Below are 12,448 nucleotides of genomic sequence, written 5' to 3'. Positions count from 1 at the left end.
TTCATATTAAAATTTTTAGCCACGATATAGTACATTATTTGATATGTAAATTTATTACATGTCCCAAAATTTTAAACAAGGACTCTTGGGTCCTAAGTCCTAAAGTCAATTGATGACATTAAAAGAAATGTTTGCTGAAATCTGATTTATTTTTAAAACAATAAAAACTAATATTTTTCCCACTTGATAGTATTCACATAATTTGTAAAAGTAGTACAAGAAACAGATACAGAAGATGGTATATTATCTGTTTTGCAAGGCCTTGTGTTCTTGTTATAAGGGACACAAACAAAAGATAGAGAAAGAAGAAGACAAAAACGTGAATTGTGTTGTGGGTACAAAAACTAAAGGAACTAACAAATCAGCAATGATGAAGAAAATCAGTGTCTGTTCTTCTGAGTAAAGCTGAGAGCAAAAAAATAAAAGAGTACGTTACAGAAATAATTGTTACTCCCTTCCACAATCTCCTTTTACTTCTTCCCATGACATTTAATCAATGCACTGCAAAAAAATGCAGAATTTTCCCACCCTTTTTCTTTCTTCTCATCCTAAAAATAAATAAAAATAAAAATAAAAATAAAATTCCATCAAATAAAAAAGTTATCCTCTGTCTCTACCTGCCACTCCCCTATACAGCTAAAGACAAATTCCCCAAATATTTTTTTTTTTTTATCTTTTTCAGAATCTCTCACAAGAACCAAGCCATTGAGTTTGAAGATATGTTTAGATCTTAGTGAGCTAAATTGGTGTGGAACACCCTTAAATTCTATGTACCAAAAAAAGAAAGATAAAGGAAAACTAATTAAACCCAATAAGAGTGTTGGTGTTCATCTGAATTATTAGATGAGAAAGAATCTTCCTTGCTTTGAGGTTTGGGTAACTTGTTGTCTGCATCATAATGATGATGATAAACATCTTTGTTCTTATCATCATCATCATTGCAAACTCCTCCAACAGATGCTGATGAAGCTGTTAATTTCTTAGCCCTTTGAGCTTCTAAATCCCAATCAGTTCTAAGAAGAACAACCAACATGGACACAGCACAAGAGCCTTGAGCAGCAAGTAGGCCAAGCCACAAACCTTGAAAATCAAAGCCAGCAAAGAAGCCTAACCAAATTGCCACAGGCATTCCCACAAGATAGAAGCAACCTAAGTTGATGTTAGCACCTGTTTTAGGCCTTGCTGTCCCTCTAAGAACACCACAACCTGTGGTTTGAGGACAGTTACCAAGTTCACAAAGACCTATAATTGGTAACACCATTGATGTCAATGCTATAATCTCTTTGTCCCTTGTGAACATGCTTGCCCACATGTTCCTAACAGTTAGAGCAAAAGCCAGTGCTGATACACCAGAAATGAAGCTGCAAGAGAGTCCTACAATGGCCGAAAGTTTCGCCTTTGAAGGCTCTTGTGCTCCTAGCTTGTTCCCTACCCTTGTGGAAACACTGAAGCTCAGAGAAGATGGGAAAATGTAGAGCAGCGATGTTGTTTGGATGAGAATCCCCATTGAAGCTACGGTTGCTCTTGGATTCAATAACAGACCACACAGCAAGATCATGATCTCGTACCACCACCATTCAAGGCACACAGAAATGCAGCTTGGGATTGCCAAATTCAAGAGCTGCTTCCATTTTGTGAAGCACTCAGAAGAGAATCCACCCCATGTCTTGGAGTGAGTTCCTGAGAAGACTATATAGAGAAGCAAAGAAACAACAAGGTTGAAATTTGTCCACACCCCACTAAGCGCAACGCCTTTGATTCCAAGGTTGAGGTGAGAAACAAGGAGATAGTTGATTGGTATGTGGAGGAGAATTGAGAAAGAGGCACAGAGTGTTAGAGGCAGAGTAATGGACTGTGTTCTGAGATAAATCCTCAAAGGGTGAAGAAAAGACTGTGCTATGAGGTCAGGGATTGAGAATAGAAGATATGATTGTGCTTCTATGGCTATGGCCTCATCTTGGTTACAAAGAAGAAGGATTTGCTTCATGTGGAGCCAGAGGAGTGATATTGGGATTGAAGTCAAGAGAAGCAAGAGAATGGTTCTTTGTAAGGATAGGCCTAAAAGGCTGAATTTCTTGGCACCAAAGGCTTGTCCACAGATGGGTTCCATTCCCACGGCTAGGCCGGAGAGGATCGAGTAGCCGGTGATGTTGGCGAAGCCCAGTGCTAGTGAGCCTCCTGCTAAGGCTAGCTCCCCAAGTTGTCCTAAGAACAGCATGGAGATCATTGAACGGCAATACAGTAATAGCCCTGTCAGTATCATTGGGAATGCTATCTTTGATATTGATATTAATTCCTTTAATGACTCTGAGATGTTACTATTATCTGATTGAGATTCTTCTTCTTCTTCTTCTGCTGCTCCTCCTTTGGAGATCAATGGTAGTGTCAATGTGTTGGTGTTCATGTTTGGAGAGTTGAGATCATGAGATGTTGTTACCTGACACATAGTTATACTTTTCTTTCTTGTTTCCTTTGTGAATGTGTGTAAAAGTGGGAAAAGAACGCTTTTTTGTTGGGGGGTGGGAACAAAGAAAAAGTGAGTTTTTTTTTTTTTTGAAGAATGAATGGAGGGGGGTTTGGAAACCATTCTTTGTGGGGGGTTTTATATAGAGGGGCTTTTTGGACTCTTTCACCTCACTTCAACTCTCTTATACATATAAAAGATCCTATATTTGTATTTAAATACATATATTATTCTGTACTGATTTTTAATACAGTATATTATGTTATTTAAAACTTATCTGTTGCTAAAATAAATTGATTCTTTCTTAAATTAGAACCGGATCCTAATTACTCTGATCTTTAGAATTATATATAAAATAAATCATAGTTTAACTGTTGGAATAGCTATTTAAGCAATTACAAATCCACACTATACACTGGTAAAGAGTATTTAAGCAATTCTTTTGTTTCCCCTTTTGGAAGGGCTAAAACGTCAACAATTATACAGATATAATGAAGGGGTGTAGTGTAATATCCACTGAATAAGAGAGGTAGTAATACTAATTAATAATAAGATTAATTATAAATTATATATTTTATTTTATTTAATAGTATAATTACTTATGAAGTGACTAAAATATGAGGGAGAGGGACAATATTATTAAAGTGGTAGAAACTGTAGACAAGGGTGTTGGAGTGTTTTCTCATTTATGTTGTATTAAAGGGCCATGTTAAACACAAAGACAAAGGTTGTCCTTGAACAGTTATTCAAGGACTGAGTTTTGTAAGTTAACCAAAAAGCCAAGAAGCCCATTAGACACCATCAATGTTCATCACAACCTTTAGCTTATGATATATATATTATTTTTTATTGAATTTTTTTTTTGCTTCTTGCCAACCAACATTATTATTTGTCTCACACATACCTGGGCATGGTTGAGAGTTGAGACTATTGGGACATGGTCACTTATTATCTATAATATGTTTGTTCAACAAATTAAAACAAAAAAAAAAAAAGAGTTTGTGTAACTCTTTATTTTATTGTTTTTATTCCTTCTATATTTATTATAAAATATAGTGTGACTCTTCGAGTGAATACTCCACTCGACCCCTGACAATTACCTCGAAAGGACAACGAGACCAAAAAAAAAAAAAAAACACTCAATCCGACTCCTAAATTTTTTTTTGGGACTGATTAGTTTCTGTGCTAAAAAAATAACATTAACTTTTTTTTGGCACAAGAACCTCATTGTCCTTTCGAAGTAATTGTCAGAAGTTGGGTTGGTTTTTTTTTTTATCAAAAACCTCGTTGTCTTTTGAAATAATTGTCAGGGACTGTTTTAAATTTTTCTCGCAACTTCTTATTTAATAAGTGTATACGAAAGAATGAATAAAAAAATAAGTCAGTTTATATCACTAATAAGTAATAATCTTATTAGATTAATTAAGAACGTAGTTTCTAAAAAAATAGTGTGTTCTTTGTTTTGTACTTAGCTATTAGGATTAATCTCCAACCGACCCTCTTCACTCTTGTCCACAACACTCTACTACCTTCTTTTTCTCCAAATTAAATTTACGGATAAACTACAGGCATATATTTGGTTTATTCCAATGTGTGATGAAAATAAAAGACTAATATAATAACTATTAGTTTTTGAATTTTACACTCTATATATAATATATTATTGTATTCGGTAAGTTTCTCAAAATAAAAATATACATGATCAAGATTTATGTCGGAGACAATAGTGTCTCTTCGTCTCTATCAAATAATATTATATTGGTAAAATTAATTTTTTTTTTTTTAATTTTAGCAACGTATTTTACCGACACCTGAGGCGTCGCTAATATTAATTTGGGTTATCAACGGTTTTGAGGCATCGGTAAAATTTATTACCAATTATCACACTTTTTTATTAATACTTTAACTGTCGTTGGTAAATTTATTGATAATAGTCAATTTTTGTTATAGTGAAAGGTTTATAATAAGAATAAGTACAGGGGTGAACTCATTTTTAATTAGTCATTAATATTAGTCAATTTTTTATTGTAAAACTATTTTTTTTTAACTCTCATTTTTTGAAAAGTTTAAGATTAGAAATCAAAATATAGAATAAAGATATTATGAGTTATGCTACGTGTACACTAAAATCAGTCACCAGTATAAAATACATGCTGGAATTTAAATACACATTAAAAATAAATTAAATCATACATGTATTTATACATAAATACATTAGTGGCTGATTTTAGTGACTAATTTTAATGTACAAATATCATTTTTAAAATATAATTAAGAAAAAGGCTGGTATTGGCTAAAAAATAATCCCTTGTTGTACTCTTATAATAATTGGGTCAAATACATAAATTTGTTTGTTATCTTTGTTGATTGTTTTTAGAATTCAACCCTAATCAGTCCTTACAAGTTTGTTTTTTAATCCAGAGTTAAAAAATTATTACAGTACTTTTGTCAAAGGTTGCAAAAGCTTGGAATTTGGATAAGTACAATGGGTCAGATACATAAATCTGTTTGTTGTATATTTTTCTTGATTGTTTTGAAAATTCAACCCTAATCACTAATAATCAGTCCTTACAAGTTTGTTTTTTAATCTAGAGTTCAAAAATTATTACAATGCTTTTTTCAAAGCTTGCAAAGTTTGGAATTTGGATAAGTACAACAACCCTAAAAGCTAAAAAGGTTATGCAAAGTTTTGTACAAAGGTACATAAAAAAACATTGAAATTTTGTTAAAAATTTCTGGCCTTTTTCGTATACGACGGTGTTACCTTGTATTATATGCTGCAAAGATACAAAAGTTATTGAGTATCTATGATTCCGAGGCATTTTATGTGTCTCATGCAAAAAAAGAAAAATAAAATGTCTGGCAAATTAAATCCCTTAGAGTTTGAAGCTAAATTACAACTTAATTTGCTCAAGACTCCTTTGGTTTCTTTATGTTTATAGTAACACATTTTAGTATATTCTTAAACCAATGTATGATAATAACAAGTAAAAGAAAATATATAGTGTACTAGAAATAATGTTATGCCAGTCTCAATGGTGACAACCACGTACAGAAAATGATAATGGATGGATGAAAGAATATTTTGACGCATTACGAGGTGGAAATTGTTTGGCTTAATTACATTGTTGATTAGTATTTAGGAATTTTATTAAGAGTAAAACACAAAAGGTGCTTTCAAATTATTTAAATAGTGACAAAAAATATATACCTTCTATTTGTGATTGTAATTACATTAATTAGCATTATTTAACATATTTAAATATTTATTATAAAATATTATGTTTTTATTATTTCAATTCTTTTAGTACTTATAAATATCATTTTAGATTATATCATCCAATATAATTTGAATAAATACAAATTATTTTTTTATTTCTTTTTTACCTTTTCTAACAGTAATAATAAAAAAAATAGTGAAAAAAAAAAACATCGAAGACTAAGGTGGGAAACTATAATGCTTATATGGTCATCTCCCGTCTCAGAATTTGCAAATAGTGAAATAATTTATATTGGGTTATATATATATTATAGTGGTTACAGTAGTTATGATATTTAAAAAAATATTATTAAAATTAAAATAATATTTTTTATTATTTAATAATATTTTCTAACAAATATTGTTAAAAAATATAATTTTAATTTTAACTATACTTATATAATTACGTAATTACCATAAATATAAGCATACTAGAATTTATTGTTTATGTTTTTGTCAACATAGATAATCTTTTTTCACGTTTGAGCACTTTTAATACTTTTAAAATATTTTAAAAGTATTTTTATCGTTCTTATAAATTAGTGATATTTTTGTCCATGAATGAATAATTTGGAGACATTTTTTATAGCATATTATTTAATTAATGATGTGAAATTATCTATGTGCATAAGATAACTAAGCTAGTGGTGTTAGAAGGTGATTTTTACTTCTATTATAAGTAAACCAATTTAAACTCGAGACAGATTAGTTAAAATCAAATGATCTATTTGTCTAGCTAGCTGTAACCACACTTTAAACAACAATTGAGTATCATAAGAGGCAATGACCATCATTATTGTACATAAGAAAGTTAATAGAGAAAGGAGAGGCTCTAGCTTTAATCAAATTTCAAATCCTATGAAGGAAAAATATGTATGTTGTGCCAAACTGCAAATTAAAATGTACATCTTTTTTCCATTATTAGGTATAGAATACAATAAACATAGAAATAGGTTTTGAATAGAAGTCTGTCTCAATGTAGCACTATACAGGATACCGGTAATTTAGAAAAATAAAAAAAAATGTCAGAATTTATTTTATTTAATATTTATTTATTATTGTAATAATTAATAAATATTAAATAAAATTATTTTTGATTATTTTTAGTTTATTTTTTTAGTTATCAAATATTTTGAATAGTATACAATAAGAGAATTATTTAGATAAAAATATTTAAAACATCTTTTTTTAATGATTTTTTTTAATTAAAAATTTAATACATATAATTGATGTATTATTTTTTGTCAAAATTATATCAAACAAATTGATTTTGTAAAAAAATTGGTAAACCAAACCTTAAACCAATTTAAATTAATATTCTTTTTTATAAAAAATGACTACAATTTTATTATAAAAAATGACTAAAATATTCTTATTTTATATATATATATATATATATATATATATATATATATATATATATATATTTTTTTTGAACATCCTACATCCTAACCTTATAACAACATAGAGAAAAGAAATATATATATATATATATTTTTTGAACATCCTAAATCCTAACCTTATAACAACATAGAGAAAAGAAAAGAGTTAGAATTTAGGATTCTCAAAATATATATATATATATATAGAGGATTTTAGTTAAGGGGTATTATTGTAGTCATGTTTTATGAAAAAATATTAATTTAGACTGGTTTAAAATTTGGTTCATCGATTTTTTTGTCAAATCGGTTTGTCGATATAATTATGACATAAATAATACGGTTTAATCGATTATATATGTTAAATTTTAATTGTTAAAAAACATCTTTAAAAAAAGACGTTTTAAGCGTCTTTATCTGAGTGGTTCCCATATATATATATATATATATATATATATATATATAGAATATTATAGTCATTTTTTATAATAAAGATGTTATAATTATTTTTTATAAAAAATATTAATTTAAACCGGTTTAAATTATAATTTATTGATTTATTGGCCAAATCAATTTATATGATCTAATTTTGATAAAAATAACATAATTTAAATAATTATATATATATATATATATTAAATTATAATTACTTAAAAACATCTTTAAACAAAAAATATTTTAAACGTTTTTATCTGAATAGTTTCTATATAATAATTGTGGGGGCACATGAGTTTTTGGCATTTGTTGACAGAATTTTCCATTTTTGAACTGAATCAAGACTACCCAAAGAAAATAATATATATTTTAAAATAATTTCTGATATTTTAAAATATTGATATTTTAGTATTTTTAATTATTTATTTTAATTTATATATATATAATTTTATTTAAAATCAATGGCTAGAATTACTAAAATATCGATACTTTTTTTTTTCATATTATTATGAATAATTAATTTGATTTGATGAATATAAATGTGGTGCATCGATTGTATCAATGGGATAAGGGACAAGTCAGTTCCTCATTGGTTAAGGGGTCCAGCTGGTACCACCAATTGGGAAGGTCATATATATCCATATATGGATTTCTAAAATTGGATATAAACAATAATTCAATTTCATATTTTTCCAATCTCAATAATATCTTATCTTTGATGTACAGTAGCACTGCCATTTGGCTCTGGTATGTGCAATGCTTTTGAGATATATCATTACTGCACATCATATCTCCAACATTATAAATAATAAAGAATAAAATAACTACTTTGAAATCTTAAATATCTTCAATGTAAATACAAAGATTTTTTTTCAGTTTTTTCGGCTATAGAAATTTGCATGCAATACACAAGGAGGAGTTTGGTATTGTTGTTATTTTTTAAATTATTTTTTATTTTTATTTTTAAAAAATATCATAAATGATAACAGTTATATTTAGGGAAACAAAATAAAAATTATTTTTAGTGAGCACAAATTATAACAATAATATTTACTAAAATTGTTTTTAAAATTCAAAATAAATATAATAAATTAGTAATTTTTATTTTTTTTCTATTCATCAACTCATAAAAATATAAATAACACATTTTTTTAATTAACATATGACTAACACACTTATCAAGAAAATATAAGAATAATTAAGGTGTAAAAGTAAATATGCTCACTTCACTTTTTGTTTAATTATCCTCAAACAAAATAGGAGATAAAATAATTTTCCTACCAACTACTAATGATCAACCTGACCTTATTAATTGAATGTAAGCCAGCCTTGTAATTATTCGATAAATATAAAAAAAATAATAAAAATTAGTCAATATAATTTTTCAACTATCATAACAGTATATTAAAATTAGTTATTAAAATAAAATATATATTAAACATAAATTATTAAATTATATATATTTATATATAAATATATAATGACTGATTTAATAATTAATTTTTAGTGTGCACGTAATTTTTTAATTAATTTTTTTAGATGTATAGTTTAGATTTTATATATGAGAGCTTTTAATTTTAAATAAACAATCATATTAAATATATATTAAAATTAATTATCAGTATAGAATACATATTAAAATATAATACATATTAAAAATAAATTAAATTATACAATATAAAAATACATAATAACTAATTTTAATAGTTAATTTTAATGTAAAAATAATATTTTTGTTAAATAAATATAAAATCTTTATAGTCATGCTAACAAATATAAAAAAGATATATATAGTCAATACGATGCTTTTTTTTTCTTTTCAAGACACGGTTAAGATGTTAGGAAATTATAATTTTTAATATATTTTGTTAAGATGTTATAAATTGAATAAATCATTATTATTTTTAATTTGAATCTAATAAAAATAAATTCAGGTATTCTATTTTATTTAAATTTTAAAATTTTATAAGAACTATATCAAAATATAAATAATAATTTATAATTTTAGACTCTAATATATCAAAGTCATTTGGCAATCTTTTTCTATCAAAGAAGTTGTTATTGAGTTTTATCATTGATACAAAATATTTTGATTGAGAGAGATTAAAAAACCACAATTAATCAAAATCAGGTAAACAAATTAATACCGAAATCATCAATCTTTTGATTGTGTTTATAAATTTAGGTATGCTTCCTCAATAAAATTTATTGATAGTCTAATGCAAAAGTTAATAGCTGATTATATGAAGGAAAAGTATACGAAATCAACTCTAAATCAGTCCAGAATGAAAAAACTTAATTAATTATAAATATAGTAATTAGTTTTATTTATTTATGATTTAAAATATTAGTTATTAAATGTTTCACCACATTCAAATTAGGAGGAGATACATTCAGTATCATTGCAACGTGAATCACGGCGTCTCTTCACCCTCCTTCTCTCTCCAAATGCCTAAAACATGATAAATCAGAAAAAAGATTCAGAACCATCCAATTTACAAAAAAAAGAAATATTCTAATGCCTAGCATAAGTACCATCTATATAGAAATTTTAGATTTATCCAAAGACATTTGGCTGGTTTTTGGCTGGAACCATCTTGGTTCCTAGCATTATTGATATATGAATTAATTCTATAACCCTAAGATCACAGGGATAAAATCAACTTAGCCGTAACTTTAGAACTTTTCTATGATTAGTTGCTTCCTATTGAATTAGTTGTTCTTGTCCACAATATGAATTTTTTTTTTTTAACCTATTAAAACTACTTTTAAAGGTGTATATGGTGTAGGTGCCCACAGAAAAAAAGAACTTTTCGATTCTTGACTCTACATATTCAAAATTTGTTGTTCACGGGAGAATTATACCAATATCCATTTCACAAAATACCATTTCTTATATATAAAATGCTTGATCCGTTCAAGAAAGGAATCAACTTTTCTTTTTCTAACTAATATCCATTTTTTGCTAACTAGTAATCCGAAAAAAAAAATTTATTTCTAACCGACAAAAGAAAGAGAATAAAAAAAGAGAGGAAAGGAGAAAATAACAAAATTGGCTAAATCTTAGGTAAAATAATGGCTCTAAATCTTCTTTTAAAAAAAAAAATTAAACGACCCAGCATTAAAAAATTTATTTTCCTAACGACTTTACCGAACTTGGGCGAAATTATAGATTCATGAGTTTTGAATATTTGAAAAGATATATTAAAAGGGGGAAAAAGCATACTACTGCTAAATAATCATTTAATACCTTACTTAGATTGACTATGACCAGATCTTTAAGTTTCCACATTGCTTTTCTTTATTGTTGAAGTAAATTAATTTGAGCACAGATTCTAATGCTACCAAGGTTTCGCATATATATAAGATTGTATTGTACATGTTCCCCTTTTGTTCTCCCTTTTTTTTTTGTATCCTTTTTTTTTTAATTTTCATTATTCTTCTTATATAAAAAAATGTGTTTATGGATTAGATTGATTTGTATATCCATAATATTTTATTCGAATTTGATCCAAAAATTATGGATATTAAACCAATTCATAAGATTATTGGATTGGATCAGATCCAATTCACACACTAATAGAATCATATTGATATTTCATGTAGATATCTGCATATTTACGAATCTAATAAAAAATAAATAAACAAGTAAATATTTTTTTATGTCTTATTTCAATTAATAATTATCACATACGTTGTGTTATTTTATTTTAATTATTTAAAAAAATATATTTAATAATATTTTAGGAGTAATTAAGCATGTTTAAAAGGATGGAAAAAGAGATATTATATATTGACAATTTTTCAATAAAAATAAAATTTTAAAAATATTTTTTATGTTTTGTGAATATATCCGATATTTGAATCAATCTGAACTTAAAAAACGTAATTAGATCTAATTCAGTTCAATGATTTTAGTGCGGATTAAATCGAGATTTTATTCATATATATCCGATCGGATCAGATCCACATTCACTCTTAACTACATATTTTCGGTGCCCTCTTTTATTGAAAATTAAGTTGGAAAATTCCATAATTAATGAGACAATTAGCTATAATTGGGATTGATTTTAAAGTTTGAAGAGCACTATACAAAATCATGACCCAAAAGAAAAGAAAAAGGAAACATAACTAAGTTGTTAAGTGTTGACGAGAAAGATTCACACGAGTGGAACTTAGCTAGGTAGATAGATGGGGACATAATATATAATTGTGTGCGTGTATATATATATTATAAAATTAAGAAAACGTGATCGAGTGAAGAAAGAAGCACAACATATAACATAAGTTAATACATACAAATAAAGAAACAAAAAATGAGAGGTAGATTTCTCTTTAAATAAAAAAGATAAAAAAAGGAGAGAGATAGAAAAACATGTTGAATGCCATAACTAATTCGTAAAAGACAAAATTGTGTTGTTAGTTTGAATTGAAAAGAGAGACAGAAAATATCAAAATAGATAATGTTTGATGCATGCATGCAATATATAAAGCATGGATCATGAGTCATGCATACCCGCGCGCTTAGGTAAGAACCATTCCGCTTTCATATCTTTTTTTTTTTTTTTTCTAAATTTTTCTAAGGGTTAGGTCATGCCTGCATTATTGTTTTTCATGTAACAAATTTAGGGGAGTTCATATATAGCACCAATCAACTTACTAAGTCAATGAAATAGTTATATACTTTGAGTTAAGTTTTAAAATTGTCTATCAAATTGAGTGTGTATTTTAAAATAATTCTCAAGATTTTAATTTATTAGAGATGTAGTTATTTATATATCTTTTTATATTAATTTAAATATTTAAAAAATAATAATTTTATGACATGAGGACGTGATAAATTATTTGATAAAAAAATAAAAAAATTAATATAATTACATAATACACTTTTGTCGGTCATTAATACAATTG

At 26.7% G+C, this 12,448-nt stretch overlaps 1 protein-coding gene across 1 annotated transcript; it reads right to left on the bottom strand.

Moving 5' to 3' along the window:
- Nucleotides 1–368: 368 nt before the first annotated feature.
- On the bottom strand, nt 369–2,593 carry LOC112751727 (protein DETOXIFICATION 49). Its single transcript, XM_025800953.2, has one exon. It carries the CDS (start codon nt 2,585–2,587, stop codon nt 803–805), a length of 1,785 nt encoding a protein of 594 aa, XP_025656738.1. The 5' UTR covers nt 2,588–2,593; the 3' UTR covers nt 369–802.
- Between the last annotated feature and the right edge of the window lie 9,855 nt (nt 2,594–12,448).

This window comes from Arachis hypogaea, chromosome 15 (genome assembly GCF_003086295.3).
Source record: "Arachis hypogaea cultivar Tifrunner chromosome 15, arahy.Tifrunner.gnm2.J5K5, whole genome shotgun sequence".
NCBI classification, from domain to species: Eukaryota; Viridiplantae; Streptophyta; class Magnoliopsida; order Fabales; family Fabaceae; genus Arachis; species Arachis hypogaea.
Note: the sequence above shows the minus strand (reverse complement) of the source record. Positions and strands in the feature narration are given on the sequence as shown.